The 17,677-nt window shown below is 38.2% G+C and overlaps 1 protein-coding gene across 1 annotated transcript in view; it reads right to left on the bottom strand.

Moving 5' to 3' along the window:
* The window catches only part of LOC134751299 (uncharacterized), a 58,337-nt gene extending 45,807 nt beyond the window's left edge, over positions 1-12,530 (bottom strand). Inside the window, exons 1-4 of the mRNA XM_063686685.1 lie at positions 12,490-12,530; positions 5,543-5,646; positions 5,322-5,469; positions 4,218-4,384 (exon numbers count right to left, since the gene is read on the bottom strand). Coding sequence (XP_063542755.1) covers positions 4,218-4,384; positions 5,322-5,469; positions 5,543-5,646; positions 12,490-12,518 — 448 coding nt within the window. The 5' untranslated portion in view covers positions 12,519-12,530. The remainder of the gene's footprint in view (positions 1-4,217; positions 4,385-5,321; positions 5,470-5,542; positions 5,647-12,489) is intronic.
* Positions 12,531-17,677: the final 5,147 nt, after the last annotated feature.

Raw genomic sequence — 17,677 nt, 5'->3', positions numbered from 1 at the left:
GTTACATATAAAGTACATACAAAAAGTGAGCGTTCCGTGACATTTCTTGCATTTTTTTAAATATGTTTTCTTTATCTATGAGGATCTCACTAGAATACCTAATATAATTAAGTCGTTAATTTTTAATTATCCTGTATAATTATCTCAGCAATTCGTTTTAGTAGTTTAAGTTTTAAATAAGTATTAAGTAAGTACAAACGGATGGTTGTGATATAATATATAGACTGCGAGCCACGAACCGATTTTAATGACCAATAGCCTCCCGGGCGAAAACTCGTAAAGTGGAAAAACCCTGGTTTTTTTCTTGTTGTTTTTTAATAGTTTAGTATGGTCAACCACTGAACAAATATTAAAATTTAAAATATTTTGAGCCTTGCCAAGATAAGGGTTAAAAAAAGTATGCTTAGAGAATGTTAATAATTAATGTTTATTTATCGAAGCGTTGACAATATTGGAAAGAATACCATTTCGGTATTGCAATCCATAGCAAAAACTTTGCATTCAATGTCGTCTAAATTATATTATAATTAGATGTAAGATGTGTAGAAATAAGTAACAAAAAATTGTGACCTGTAATACCTTATTACCAATAAATTATGTCTATTCTCTCAATTGTTCAGTTTCATAAATGAGCGCTGTGGAATATATGTTTATGTTTGATGATTTAAATGGCAACTCAAAAAAATTATATTTGTTTTTTATATTCCCGCCGAAGACTTTTATTTTTCCTTCTACACAAGTAGCGTATTGCATTTCTGTTAAATTTTTGTCAGTAGTTAGAAACCACTTGTCCTTATTGTTTTTAGATATCGAGTATTTTTTACTAATTCTGACTGTCTTAAAAGCTTTTTCACCAGTTTCCAGTAAAATTTCGTTTTTAGGGCGGGATCTGATTTTTTGCAAGTAGTCTCTATATTCTATAATACTGTATTTGACATGTAAAACTATGTTTTATAAAGGAATAAATGAATGAATTCAATTTCGACAGTTCTTGTATGCGATTCGCTACTTGCGCCAATGGTTGGTCCCCTTTTCGTAACAGGTTTTTAATACTGTAAAGCATACCTCAAAAGGATAGGCGCTAAGAGAAGGTAGAGACCCGAACTTCATAACGTCAATCATTGACAACATGGCATAAAATCTTTTATACTGGACGCTCGATGCCCAAAAGGGACGGTAGTTCGGAAGGGACGACAAAGGGACGGTGTGGCATTAAAAAGGACGGAAAATCGTCCTATTTGGGACGATCTGGCAACACTGCTATTAATGGGCAGTTTGACAAACCTTGGTTTTCAAGAGGTATTTTATATTGTCATTTGCGGTCACAATGTTTCGAAACATTTCAGTAACCGTTACGACACATTGTGTAGAGATTTGGTCACAAACTGAACGCAAAGTGTACACAATGTGTCGACACCTTGTTACCGAAAAGTGTACATACGGCGACGACACTTAGTTACTGAAACAATTCTGGTGACATTGTGTGCACACGGCGACCACACTAAGTTACCAAAACTGAACACAGTCGCAAATTGTAGTAACGGTTACGACACCGTTTCGACACATCTGACATTTAGTTACTACTTTGATGATTCTGCGACCGGAATGGTTATATGTTCTAGAAAAGATCCAAAAGGCGTTCCTGAGATTTTTATTTAAAAAAATCTATGGGTACTATCCCTTCCTTTACCCAACAAAATATTTGATTGGAACTCTGGGTTTTAACTCCCTGGAAGTGAGGCGTAATTATGCACTCATGACCGGGGCGTGCAGAATATTGCGTGGGGACACAGACTGCCCTCAGCTGGTCTCGCAGCTGTTGCGCCTCCGCGTCCCTTCTCTGTCTCAGGCAAAGTTTAATTTTAGACCTCGTCATCGCGACTTACTTGCTGCACCTAAAGCGCGCACTGCGGCGTACAGGCAATCACCACGGCTTCGCGCTTTGCACTACATCAACGCACTTCTCAAGTCGGCTCCGGACTGTGACGTTTTTGCCGGTAGTTGGAGGCTAATTTGTGAGGAATGCAAAAACCTTTGTGAGGCAATGGATGACCGTCCGTCCTCAGTTAGTTATTAATATTTCTTTGTATATTGTTTTATTTTGTGTATATACCTCGTTTCTTTGAATTTGTGTAAAAAAAAAAAATGTCATACCTACCTAGTCCCAGATTGTATACTGTACCTTGTTTGTATGTATTACTTTCTGTCCTAAATTTCGCAGTGCATTAGTACCTACTGTAATGCTGTGTAATTTTTTTAATCAATAAAATAAATAAATAAATATGGGAATAGAGACCCTTTAAAAATATGTTTAGTATTAAGAAGGCCAAAGATTTGGTTGACCCAGCAACAGCCTGCTGACGAGTACCGCCTACTTGTGCCCCCCGAGCCGGTCGCGCCCGTTTCCGATCGTACAGCACCAGCAGAGCATGTGGACACCGCTAGCAGCATCATGTAGTTGGAGAATTGCTGGCACAAATTTTTGAAGAAAGAAGCCAACATGACCCTGGTCACCGGAGCTGTGCAGCCGCGAGAAGTCAAAAAGCCAGCACCGACCGAGCCCCATTTTAAACGTGATAAAAACGATGACAAAAGTCGTTATACGCACCACGTACTTGCTACCAGTACACACGAACAGATCATATTTCGTGCTCATTTTGTAAGAAAGGCGAACGTTCACTACCGTTCACTCGCGTGTTTAAACGTGCGATGCGCAGAGATAAATGGAAATTTGTTAAAACACAGAGATTGTGTTTCAAATGTTTAATCGCACCCCACGATCTGACTGCGACATAGAGGAATGCGGACTTAACCGCCGCTTACTTCATTGGAAACAAGCTACATCTTCTAGCAACGAGCAACTGAGCACGCCGCTCCCGCCGCTTGCTCAACCACGCCGCGCTGCCAGTGACGCCGTGGCTACGATCGCTCACGATCACGATAACTATAACGATCGTGACGTCACGTAACGATGAGACGGACGATTCGAACGGAAACACATTAATAGTATTAATTATGATCCAAATGTGCTAAGTTTACCATTATATATTTGGCGATACGCGTCGCGTATATAATGCAAGGTCACAGGCACACGTGGCCTGATTTATATAACTCGCTTTTAGGTATAATGTTGAGATTACGCGAGAAGTTTATCATTATTGGTGATATTAAGAGCATGTTTTTATACGCATTAAAATTAGTCCAGAAGATCAACATGTTTTTCTATTTCTATGGCAAGCGTCAGCCACTGAGCCGATTAAAACATGTGATGCAAAGCCTTATTTTCGGTGCAAATTGCGCGCCTTTTATCGCGCAACATATAAAAAATAAGAACGCACTTAAATACGAAGACCAGTCCAGTATCTCGAAGATGTTCAAGTGATTATAAATTCGCATTATATGGACGATTGTTATTATTCCGCAGATAGTGAGGAAAATGCTATTCACTGATTTAAACTTTCACGATTTTTACTCATTTAGATTTTTTTTTTATTTTTACTCATTCAGATCGTGGGTTTTATAGTAGAAAAATCCGTGAAGCCATTGAAATCAAGAAACATAGAAATTTCAATCGAGACGAAGGTTTTAAGATCTCATCCACATGGAACCCAGTCATTAGTAAGTGTAAGCGAAACCAAATATCGAAAGTTGAAAAATCGAATATTGTGAGTGTTGTGTGTCGACCCGGTGACATCCCTAGAGCGCAAAACGTTCAAGTTAATAAACAAGACCAAGTGCGGGTAGTTCGAAAAACTCACGCGCCTAGAAGATGTTGATGTCAACTTTAGCCAGTCTTCTCCGAGACCACGGGGACAACGCCGTCCTCGAAACGTCGGAGGTAAATTTAAAACTTATTTTACGCGATTAAGTCCCGTCGTTGTAAATGCTATTCAGTTAAAGATACCTATTACGTACATACATAGCATGGGCGGCTTCGAGATACGTAGTTGGTATAGCAACAGCAAAACGGTTTTGAACGCGTTACCGGCCACGGCGCTGGCTCAGTCAGCTGTTCAGTTCAAGGACGGAGCTACGAATATGGCTGAGCGCGCTCTGGTTTTAATGTGGCATCCTGCTGACGATAACTTTAGCGTAAAGGTTTGGATCGACCTCGACGAGTTGACACAGCTGGAGTCGCTGCGTATACCGCGCTGGCAAGGTCCCTATTGTCATGTTTTTGAGATCTTAAAAAAAGAAAAGCTTTTCTTTGCTCTTACCCAAGTCCTGGAGAGGTTGAGGCAGATCCCAGTGATATAAGGTCACCATGGGCTCAATGCCTTTCTCCAGCAGTCCGTCGATCAGGTCGCCGTAGTACCGCGCGCCGTCCTCGCTCACGCGGTTCGGGAAACCGGTCGGCAGCACCCGCGACCAGGATATCGAGAATCTGAGGATGTTCGACAAATAGGAGACAAAAACTTTGGTTATTTTTATAGGTTCTTCAAGGAAGAAGTGTTTTAAAGGGTCGGCGTATGCGCAATTGCACATACAACACCGTCATCACCGTTGGGAGTTTCAAGCGCTAACACTTAAAAAGCCTGATTGTATTCATGATGCCGTTTAATATCATGCCTTTATCATGTTTATATTTTTTATAGTACCTAAGTAATTAAGTATTTAAACGTTTACGTTTACTATCAACCGGATCATGATAATTTTCCGTTCTGTCGTGACAAACTCTCAAGACCCTCGGGATGAATGAGGGCTATCGTTTTTTTGCTCACCAGTTGGCGCCTCTGTTGATCTTCTTCTTCTTTTAAAATTATGGCTTCAGCCCAGTGGGACTATTTTGCCAGTATCAAGGTATTAAGAGGTTTAAAAACGACAAAAATTGTACGGTTGTACAAGACAGCGTACGGTGATTTGTTAGCTCTTGTAAATCGATAGCTAGACTTTACAAGAAGCACGTGGACTACCGGCCGTTGACTCTAAGATGGTGGTTAAACGCGCTTCAAAATTAATTCTCCATTCACTGCACACTACCACATTAGTTTACTGTATAATAAGCTATCGATATTACACTTTAAACAATATTAATGAGCAAAAAACAAAGTAATTAATCACGATGCTAACTATCAAGATGGCGCTCGAACCGGAAGTCCGCCTCTGTTGATGGTGGTCCAAAAGACTAAAGAACAGCTGTCAGTCATTGAAGTGACAAGTGACATTTGACATTTCGAAATATGGAAAGACCACCATCTACACTAGCGCCCCTAGCGGCGAATTCATACGCGTTAACCCTCATTGCACTTTTGTTCACATACACAATTTCTCAGTTCTCTGTCAAATTCATGACAAAAAATTCATAATAAAATTTTATTTACCTGTAGAAGTCTACATTAAGGTCCTCGAGCAGCTGAATATCATCCCTCCACTTGTGGTAGGAGTCGCAGGCCACGTCGCCGTTGCTCCGGTCGCCGATGGCCTCGGGCCTGGAGTGCACGAACCGGTCCCAGATGCTCTCGCCCTTGTCTGGAAGAACGCTTGCGATTATTGATCGAGCATTAAATATTTCTCATGAGGAAAAACCTCAAAATTCACTTACCGCTGGCGTTCCACCCGCCCTCAATCTGGTAGGAGGAGGTGGCGATGCCGAACTTGAAGCCGTCGGGAAAGCGCCGCTCCGCCGCCGCGACACACAGCACCGCACTGTACATAAGTTACTAATGTTACTATTGTCATCGTGAGGCCTTTGTCATGTTGTCAACTTGTCACACGAGTCCGGACGAGTGGCACAGCATACGATCTCCTTTAATCCAAACGAGACCTCGGGTTCTGTCTTTAGGAATTTCGTACTTAGGATATTTGATTTTAGAAATTAAGAGTTTTGAATTTAAGGTTAATTTCACTAGACTTATATTGACCGGGATATAGACCGTGATTACCTTTTGTGTACCGTGATCACGTGTTTGTTTTTTAGAAATTATGCTATGTATCCAAATTAGACATGTTTTCGCGATTTAAGCTAAGCGAGAGCGAGAGCGACAGACAACACATCTGTATACGTCCGTCCCGCGAATTAAATTATAAAGCGGTAGAAAAAGCTAACTAAAATCAAGAAAAAGTATAATCAGTGAAAGTGAAGTGTGTAATAGTTAAGAAAACACAAAAACCCTGCCTCAATATGTAATATCAGTGCGAAAATTACTGTCTAAAGTGTTTCAACGGTTGCGACAATCTTAGAAATTAACAAACGCATAAACCAATCACCTGCATCCGCCTCGCCATTGGTGAATGGCTATATCTAACCTGCTCCCACTACAAGGAAAAGTAGCTACTGACCTCTTCCCACCTTCGCGCGGATTGGCTGAGGGCTTGCACAAGTACACAGGTAAACTACCAAAAAAACAAACGGCAAAATGAAGTGTTTGGTTTGCGATCTCCGAATTAAATACGAAAGCGAGAAGCTAACATGCACAGCATGCGGAAAGCATTGTCACCAATCCTGCATAAATATGACCTCTGCATTCTATATGGCCAATCACTTTCATCTAGATAAACACTGGCTATGTGAATTATGCCGCAACGTCACCAGGCGGCCTAAGAATGACAACACACCAATTAGGAATACAGTTCAACTAAATCTAAATGAAACTACAATGTCGATCGATGACTTAACACATGATCGCACAGATAACAGCCCCCCGAGGCCCCAGGGCCCCCAGGACCCTACGCAAACTCCACCTAACGTTTATTCCAGCACAGCAAATACAACAAGTTCCGTAACCCTAGACAGCATTAGTCAATTACTAGACTATAAACTTAAGGAGAACAATGAATCGATACTTAACGACCTAAAAATCACAGTTCAATTGGAGATAAACAGAACGATAGCTAACTTAAGAAATGACATAACAGCCCATACAGACAAGATAACCACGGAGCAAATCACAATAAAGAGCAGCATTACAAGTCTAGAAAATAAAATAAAGGCCCTAGAAGGGGAAAACACTAAACTTCAACACGAATTAAACCGCCTAAATGAAAAAACCACCCAAAAACCGCAAGAGACCTATGAAGACAACACGAAAATACTAGTTATACACGGTCTGCCCGAGTACCGGAACGAACAAGAGAATGAACTTGAAAACCGGATAGTATATTTATTCCATGACATCCTAGGCGTTGAGCTTACTGGCTATATAGAAGATATTTCAAGAATAGGAAGAATTAGTAGGAACCCTAGACCGCTAAAGGTTGAATTAATAAGTAAGCGAATGGCCAAATATATCCTTAAAAACTCATGGCTCTTTAAAAATACCGGCATATCAATCTCCGAGTACCTAAACGAAAAGGCGCTTAAACAAAGGAAGCTATTACTATCAAATTTAAGACTAGCCCGACAAAGCGGCCATCACGCCGTTATCCGCGAGAATAACCTTATAGTGAACGGGAAGATTATCAATTTAGAACCACAACATAATGAACAGGACTACATACCGGAATCTGCATCAGCTCCTGAGCTTCCTGACACTAATACATCCACACTGCGATTCGACTCAACCACATCATCCACCAATACGTCCACCACTCCTAGTACCTCACACCTACAAGGCACTACGAGAGAGCACGAGCAAACTGGCAGCGGCGGCGGCGCCGGCGCATCAACTAATAACTCAACGAATAGCTTGACGACACCACAAAATAAGACTTTTTTTCTATAGCAACTATGTACAAAATACTACCACACATACCAAAAAACAGATCTTAAATACTGAATTTAAAATAATGTATCAAAACATGCAAAGTCTCTTTAACAAACGGACAATCTTAGACGCATTTTTGAGTGAGAACCCCAATAAATATAATGTACTATGTCTCACAGAGACGTGGTTGTCTAAAGAAAAGCAAGAATTAATTCACATTAACAATTACGTCATCGCGTCGTCGTTCAATAGGACTAACTACACGGGAGGTGGCTGTTGCATATTATTGCGTGATCAACTAGTGTTTACCGAACGTAAGGACATCGTGGACATGTCCATCGAATATGTTATTGAAATCTCAGCTATAGAATTAAGTAAACTAAACATTTTGATAATTGTTATTTACTGGAATAGTAGAGAGACCGAAATTTTCTTTAAACAGCTGTCACGAGTTTTAGATCTCGTATCAAAAAAAGACCGCGGCAAAAAAATTATAATTGGAGGCGACTTTAACTTAGATATAATGCAAAATAATAATCAATCTAGATGCTTTATCGATCAAATGCTAGAATACCATTTTACTCAGCATATTAAAGTCCCGACCCGAGTCACGAACACCACGTCCACGTGCCTAGACCTGATTTTTACTAACTTCACTGATATCACACTGAAAACTGATGTAAGCGACCTTGGATTTTCTGATCACAAAAGTACCGAAATTAGCATCGATGTACATAGACAACATAGGTATAATAGTTCTCTCAAACTTAGTAAAAGACTATTTACTGAGGAAAACATACAAACTTTCAAAATAAAACTACAAGATATAGACTGGAACAGACTTATTAATTCGGACTTTGACATCAACCAAAACTATAAAACATTCAACGACACCCTAATAAATATTCTTAACAACTGCATTCCTATTAAACAAATCAAGGTCAACACACATACTAAAAAACCCTGGCTCACGAGGGGTATAAAAATCTCATGCCGAGCAAAAAGACATTTAAAAATCATAGTTACTCAAACAAAAAACGAGATACTAACTCGACACTATAAACAATATGAAAAGCTACTTAAAAGAGCCATAACCTCATCTAAAAAAATACAATACACCAAAAAAATACGAAAGTCCGACAACGTAGTAAAAGCCATGTGGCAACTAATAAAAGAGCGCACGAACAAAAATCAAATACGCACTCGACAAAACATAGAACTAGCGATCCATAATAAACTTACGTCCGATCCTAAAACTGTATCGAATAACTTCAACACATTTTTTGCGACCGTGGGCTCGGCCAGCTGCGGCAATCCACCGCGCGGCCGGCCTGTAATTCTACCCACCGTAAACACATTTTATTTGACCCCGGTATACCCCGAAGAAATTAAATCAATAATAATGAAACTTAAAAATAAAGTAAGTCATGGAATAGACGAGTTGCCACCAATTCTTTTCAAAAAATGTGTAGAAGAACTAACTTTTCCCTTATACCTTTTAATAAACCAATCCTTTAGCACAGGAACCTTCCCGGACCTTCTAAAAAAATCTTTAATCAAGCCAATACACAAAAAAGGATCCAAAACAGACCCTAATAATTACCGCCCAGTGGCTCTCTTGCCAACGACTTCCAAGATATTCGAATCCGCAATGAATAAACGCTTATACTCCTTTTGCGAAAAATATAGCATTTTTGACGACGCGCAAAACGGGTTCCGTAAAAACCGATCTACGACCTTAGCAGTATTCAAATACGTTCAAGATATATTGACTGCAATAAACGATAAAAAATACGCTATCGGAATACTGTTAGATATGTCCAAGGCCTACGACATGGTTCAACATGATATACTCTTAAATAAACTTTGGGGAATAGGGGTGAGGGGAATCACACACAAATGGTTTGCATCTTATCTAAAAAATAGAGAACAATACGTAGAAATTGAAAATGTCGACTTGACAACACGAGAAATTAAACGCGTTCGATCTGACGTACACAACATGACCCATTCCATCCCCCAGGGTGGAGTACTCGCATGCTTGTTATTTTTAATATATATTAACGACATTCCAAAACTTATAAAAAACGACTATTCTTGCGTTCTCTTCGCAGATGACATATCTCTCCTTACGTCATGCAAAGACAGTATGAGCATCAATAATGAAATAAACCTAGCACTAACTCCATTGATAGAATGGATGGAAGACCACAACCTAAAATTAAACATATCCAAAACCAAAATCATTCAATTTAGGCCGCATCAAAAAAACCCTCTAGACTTAAAAGTAACGTTTAACGGCATGGACTTGGAATGCGTAGGGACAGCAACACTGTTAGGGTTTGATATTGACACTAATATGAATGGAGTTGAAACTCTAGGTCCATGGGGTCCCAGCGCGCATAAGTTGTTTGCAGAAATCGCGAAGCGTCTGGTTGACGTAACTGGTGACCGAAGAGCTGGCGGCTTTCTCGCACAACGTATCAGCATTGCGATACAGCGGGGAAATGCCGCCAGCATCCTTGGTACAATGCCTCAAGGGCCTATTTTAGATTTAAGCTAGTTATTAATTTCGTTTACGTAGTACCACTGTATATATCTTGTATGTAAATAAATGTATTTATATGAATTGGAAAAAGCATATTGCCAAATTAAAAACAAAACTGTCATCTTTTCATGAATCTAGTATAACTGGATCGGTCATGAGGAGTGGGGGAAAATGACCGAACGGGATAGTCTTATGTATCTTTCAGTAGGAGTAGCAGAGAAAGCGCTGTTATTGTTTGTCCTTGTCATAGTTTCACTTTTCCACCGCTGCCACAACCGAGGTTGTGGCAAACAAATAAGTACGTGACATGTCATGTTTGTTCGTTGCTTGTTTAATTATCGTTGTTTTGTATGAAATTGTGCTTTCTCTTATGAAATATAGTGATGGTTAGCGTTTTGAATGCTTGAACTTTGATAAAATACTGGTGAATTGTTCTGTAATCGGCGGTAATAGCCGCTCTGAGCAAAAATATGAGATCATAACCTTTCACACGTAAGTACGGTATTTTACACCTTCCTCTTAACGCAATATGTGAGAATAACATCGTAAAATTACGTTACACTCAAAGCAATGTAGAATCAAACGATTTCAATAAAAATATCACAATTATTTACGCAAATTAACAAAACATTATTGTAAAATTATCCGCCCAAATTACGTAGGTAGGTAGGAGTCTGAGGTCAGCCATTTTTAAACTTCTTCTTAATTTAGCTGCATAACAATCATGTTAGGGATACCAGATGAAAATATCATAATTTTATGGGTAATTTTGACCTCAGTTTTTTCGTACTTCTGATTCCAAAAAATAAATAAACAAATGTTGTGAAGATTAAATGTGGTGTACATTAATTGGTGTGATTGCGATTTGTGATTTCTTTAAATTAAAACCCATAATACATTTTATTTTACGTTTTATTTACTAAACATGTTTAGTTTTGTACCACCTGCGCGAATTATAGGAGGTATTTCATTGTTTATACGCCTAAAAAGAACGGCCCATTGACATTTTATTTAACAATTTTTTAATACCATCAAACAAGCTAACTTTGCCTCCAGGGTAATCGCCCCAACGTGATATCAAATATTGGGGTAATTTTTACCAATATGGTATCCCCACGTTTATGACGTCATCTATGTCTATCCCTTACGGGCGCACGCGTATAGCTGGTCTATGTAATGCTAGGTCTATGCATCTTTTATTTATGCATTGAAAGAGCTTAAGAGAACGACAGATTTCCAATCTGCGCTTACCGCATACTATGCCTATGCCTACTCATGGCTTAAGTATGGTATAATACTATGGGGAAATAGTACGGATGTGAAAGACCTATTTATACTTCAAAAAAAATGCATAAGAATTTTAGCTAATATTTACTGCCCAGAAAGCTGTTTACAATATTTTAGGGAATATAAACTTCTTACGCTGACCTCTTTATACATCTTGGAAATGGGTAAATTTGTTAGGGAAAACCCAAACCTGTTTACCTATATCCGAGATCAGCCGCGACGATATGAATCCCGATTTAAAAATAACCTGGCAACAATAACAGGCTCTAATTTAAAATTATACAGCTCAAGTCCGTACGCCATGGCAATAAAAGTATACAACAAAATAGATAACACTATAAAAGCAGAACAATGTAACAAAACGTTCTTGACTACACTTAAAACTTACTTGATTGACAAATGCTACTACACTCTAGAAGATTTTTTTACAGATCCGTCTGATTAGTAACACCACTATTTTTGTACACTAATTTTAAATTTTAAATTTGGATAATATTGTAGATAAGGTTAAATTGAATCAAATTATTGACATATTGCACTCTAATATTAATTCTATTTCTAAAACATTTACATTCTTATTATTTTAATACTTATATAATTTGACATCACTTAATAATAATTATTTGCCCGTTTATTTCTGTATTTAATACACTGACAATTATCTGATTCAATTCGGCTTATATGTATAGAAACTACTAAATTGACCTACTTTTATATTATACACATAGATTTAAGATTAGATCCTAAGTATGCATGTAATATTGCTATGCCCCCACGGGGTCCATGTGGAACTACCAAGAATTTGTAATACCTATAAAACCATGGTTGCAATAAATAAATATGAAATATATGAAATATGAAATATATATATATTTTTTCTATCGAGAAAACTTTTCTGCTTTGACTTACGGTCGACTGGTAGTGGTAGAGAATGCCTCATGACATTAAGTTAGCCTATTGTACATTAAGTTATTATTTAATGCAATAAAATTAAAATAAATAAATACTTACCCGATAATTACCGCCTTCATGCAATCCATGTCTTCGACTGATCACCGCGAACTATTACGTGTTATCTTATAACGAAAACTAGCGATCCGCCCTAGCTCCGCACGTTGGCACGGGTTACACAAAATCTTAACTTTAGTAAATTATTTTTTAACAAGCAGAAACGAGCTAAGCTAGAAAGCCTGAAATATGTGTCTGGCGGACACATCCGTCAATGAGTGGCGAGAAATAGACACGGATTTGTCCGCCGGATGCCCGTCCGCTGCCCATCTGTGTCTATTTCTCGCCACACATTGACGGATGTGTCCGCCAGACACATCTTTCAGGCAGATCCGATGGGCAAATCCGTGCGTGTATGGCTAGCTAATAACGCGTTCCGGGTGCTGATGGGGCTGCTGCGACACTGTAGCGCGTCTGGCGTGTTTGCCGAAGCAAGGACAGACGGCTTTGCGGCCGTCATGAGGAATAGGTGTGCCTCGCTCATGTCCCGTCTGCGCGGCAGTCCCAAATGTCCCAATCGCATCTTTAGCGTGTTTGCTAACCGGTTGGCCCGGTGGACGTCCATGCATGTTGTCAAACAATGCTGACTGTTAAGTTGTAATAGTTATAAATTAATAATTAGTTTTTTAAGATTTACTAACAAAATTGTATGGGCCCTGTCTGAAATAAATGTTTTATTATTATTATTCCAGAGGCCGTGAGTTCAAGTCTCACCCAAGGCAGTAATTTTTCCCCTTTTAAATTTATTCTAAGCTCAATCTGTTAGTAGTTTTTAGGGTTCCTTACCCAAAGGGTAAAAATGGGACCCTATTACTAAGACTCCTCTGTCCGTCTGTCTGTCACCAGGCTGTATCTCATCAACCGTGATAGTTAGAAAGTGGACATTTTCACAGATGATGTATTTCGCACTTAAACTATTGTGAGACATATTTCAATAGTATTTTATACAATCGTGATATAATAGAGAGCTTTTCAGTCGAGTACCGTGTTTAAGCAACGAAGCTTGCTGAGTTGCTTAACTAAGGTACGAGATTGAAAAGCTTGATTATATCACTATTGTATACAATACTTTTTCTACGAGACAAAAAAATAATACTTTCAACTAGTAGAATCATACCACCAAACCAAACCAAAACCAAAAGTACCTATACAGTTAAGATACGCGAGCTGCCGCAGCCCGCGATACCTTCATACCGCGGCCGCCGCGGGCCCGGCGCCCCCGGTGGCTTGGTCAACGACACCTCCTCGTAACTCATGAGGCCCTGGTACCTGCTCCGCGCTAAATTCAATTTTAAGACAGTTTTTTTCTCGATTTTGGCCACCGTAGCCTATGGAGACTAACAAGCAACGCTAAGCGGTTTTCGTAGGGTATGAATGTTGCTATATAAAGGGTGTCACATGCACGTTTCTGACTTATGAAGCAATTGTTTCTACTACAACATAAAATAAAATGTTTTTGTTGGCCAACCAATCACAAAGCAGTGCGACGCAGCAGCGTGTTTAAGTAGGCTAATTTGCTTTGAATCGAGTCTCCTTAACCAAGAAATATTTTATCAAAATGTATGAAGTTCCATTTTCAAAATTTTTATTATTTTATACACACACATATATTATTTTTTTATAATTGACTAAACCGTATCGATAAAATTCTTATGCTTGAGTCGGAAGTGCCATAGACTATACAACGTTGAAAAGAGTAAGGTTGTAGTGTTGCGTGTGAAGTTGTAATACACAGATTATACTCGACGAGTAGAAAAAATATTTATCAGTACGGTTTTTACTCACTATTATTTTTAGTCGCTTTTGGCGACATGTTTCGGATTCTTTGGGAATCCATCCTCAGTGCACGACGTACAACCGCCGCGGACACTCGTGCCTGAGGATGGATTCCCAAAGAATCCGAAACATGTCGCCAAAAGCGACTAAAATTAATAGTGAGTAAAAACCGTACTGATAAATATTTATGATGTATTTCTGTTGCCGCTATAACAGCAAATACTAAAAAGTACGGAACCCTCGGTGTGCGAGTCCGACTCGCACTTGGTCGGTTTCTTTTTGAGTATATCGTGAACATACATGTTACATACAGAATACAGACAGACGCGAAGAGGGACTTTGTTTTATAAGGTGTAGTGATACGGCGACACGTGCGGAGATAACGTTTCGCCGATAATATATTCATATGTTCCATGAATTGAATGTAAATAAGTAGATACTTAATAAGATAGGTCATCCATTAATTACATCACACGTTTAGGGGGGGGGAGGGGGTCAAGAAAATGTGACATGTTGTGACAAGGGGGAGGGGGGAGTCATAAACTTTGTGACGTCACATTAACTTATTTAAATGATTTAATTCGCTGTACAGTTAAATAACAAGTTTTTGGTACAATAATCGTTTTTAAGACGATTCTCGCTGATTTGGCCTTGAGCGTCTCAGCGTCTCTGTACCCGCACCCCGCTCACTGCGATCGTACGTGAATTTCGTCTCGGTGCGGCGACTGCGGCGGAACGAGGTTCAAAGAATAACCTACAGCCCAGAGGCGCGCGGCATTTGGCGCTATACCTCGTATTTGTGTATCTTTTGCAGATATTTTGTTGTTTGAGTATGAGTAGATCATGCGTGTAGTGGAGGTCGTAAATTATAATAAAAATATATTCCCTTATGCATTATACTTTACAAGCCTCAATTAGTTAATTTGTGTTTTATCTGTTTCTTACAAATAAATACCTAAGTCAATTCGACGGGAATAAGATTTATAGCTAAAGCTTGGTATGTACTAAATTGAGGCGTACAGTGCGTTTATTTTATACAGTTTTTTTTTATCCGTAATAAATAAATTTAAATAATGCCATTAATAGTTAACTTATAAAATTAAAGTACCTACTAGCTTCATATACTACTACTATTTTTCGAAGTTCGAAGTTTTCTCAATCATTACGTGGGAATATCATCATTATTAGGGTTTCGTACCTCAAAAGGAAAAAACGGAACCCTTATAGGATCACTCGTGCGTCTGTCTGTCTGTCTGTCCGTCTGTCACAGCCTATTTTCTCGGAAACGACTGAACCAATTAAGTTGAAATTTGGTGTATATATGTAAGTTTGTGACCCAAAGACGGACATGTAACGTAAACAAATTAATTTTAAACACGGGGGCCACTTTTGGGGGGTAAAAGAGAAAATTAAAAAAAAAAAAGTTACAAACTATATCGTGTTACATATCAAATGAAAGAGCTCATTGTGAGAATCACAAATGTATATCTTTTATAATTTTAGGATAAACAGTCAATTCAATTCAATATATTCTTTATTCAAATAGGCCTAGCAACAAGCACTTTTAAATTGTTTAGAAGTTATTCACGAAAATAGGCAAAAAATGAGCATTCCCCCTTTATCTCCGAAACTACTGGGTACATACTACAATTACACTATTTAACACTAATTACTACTTAACTAAACCTACAATAAACTTAATAGTAAATTTTTCCGTAAATAAAAATACGATAGGCCGTTTTGCTAGTTCTTAATCGATTAAAATTATTTTTAAACTACAAAAACAATGTTTTTTAACAGGTACTATTCATACATACAACGTAATAGGTAATAGGTAGCTTATGTTAAATCAATTATTTATTGTTTCGAGATGGAATGGAACATTATTCAAAACGTAAAACTTGAATGACATTATAATAATATGTCGGTTAGAAAACATTTCTTTATTTATTTCAAATGATGTTTTCTCAAACATACGTATATTATAGTATAATATATACGGATATTATCATTACATTCATTGTAATAGACCGCAAAATACCGTGTTGCGCTCGCTAATGCGCGTCGCAACCAAATCAGCGCTCTGCAGTTATTTATTCTTTGGCCACAATAACTCCGATATTATAGCACTTTGCTTGTGCATAAGCGAACATAGTGCAAGGAAGGCACGGAGCGACGAGCGACACAGCCTCCTCGTCTCAAAGCTGGCACACGACTGCTGGCCACGCCATTTTCAGGCTGCATACGCATGAAATGTGGAAAACCGTTCGATTTCTTAAGAAAATATTTTTTGATTAAGAAAAGCTATGTTGCATTTGTAGAACCTGTTAAAACATTTTTGTTAGTTTAAAAATAATTTTAATCGATTAAGCTGTTTAGAAGTTATAAGCAAAGTTCGCCGCAAAACGGCCTGTCGTGTTATTTTTTTTTCGGTGAAACTACAAATTTCAGGAAAAAAGTCAAATGTTGCGATTGTTGTCCATAGAGTGAAGATGCATATATATTTTTTTCATAATTTTTGGTTGACTCATTTAGAAGTTATAAGCTCTAAAAAGTAACAGTTTTTGGCCAAAAACTGCGCGAAGCGCCTTAATCGTTTAATTTTCTTACCTAATCTGTTTTGGGTTATAAAATTAAAATTACTAATATTTCTTTTGTCAAAAATATTTTGATAAAATATTACTTAATTCGATTTGCCGATGTATTGAAATGTGACGTTACACCAGAAGGGGAGGGGTTTGCCAAATGTGGCCAAGTGTGACAAGGAAGGGGAGGGGTCAAAAAATCTCGAAATTCGCGTGACGTAATTAATGGATGAACCCATATGACAAAATAAATAGTTATTTGTTACACAAGGGTGCAAAGTTGTATTTTACCCGCGAGTGTAGAATTGAAACATGAGCAAGCGAAAGGATTCTATAGTTGAAACACGAGCAAAGCGAGTGGTTCTAAAATAGAATCCTGAGCGTAGCGAGTGTTTCATCACACGAGAAGTAAAATACATTTGCACCCGTGTGTAACACAAAACTTTTCACCTCACTATAGCGAGGAAAGTGCAACATCCACAGGCGTTAGATCATCTTCATCACTGGAATCACTAATTTTTTTACGATATTATAACAGAAAACTCTGAAGTTGTGTATTTTTACGCGAGTCGGTGAGAAAAGTTTTTAAGTAAAAAATTTGTTGACAATGTTGGCATTTCTGACGTATGAAATGTCAACGATGCGTTTTAAAACTGCATCGACTAAACTTGTGCGTTCAGAATTATATTTAACATCATTATAAAAAAAAACACGTTTCTTATGGAATTTTAAGGTGTATGACTTAAAATCATTAAATAAAGCTAAATTTGGTATTTTTTATTAGATTCTCAAACCATTTATTTAATGATAATTAATATCGAACGAACCAT

This window comes from Cydia strobilella, chromosome 21 (genome assembly GCF_947568885.1).
Source record: "Cydia strobilella chromosome 21, ilCydStro3.1, whole genome shotgun sequence".
Taxonomy (NCBI): Eukaryota; Metazoa; Arthropoda; class Insecta; order Lepidoptera; family Tortricidae; genus Cydia; species Cydia strobilella.
This window is presented reverse-complemented; position numbering and strand designations above follow the sequence as displayed.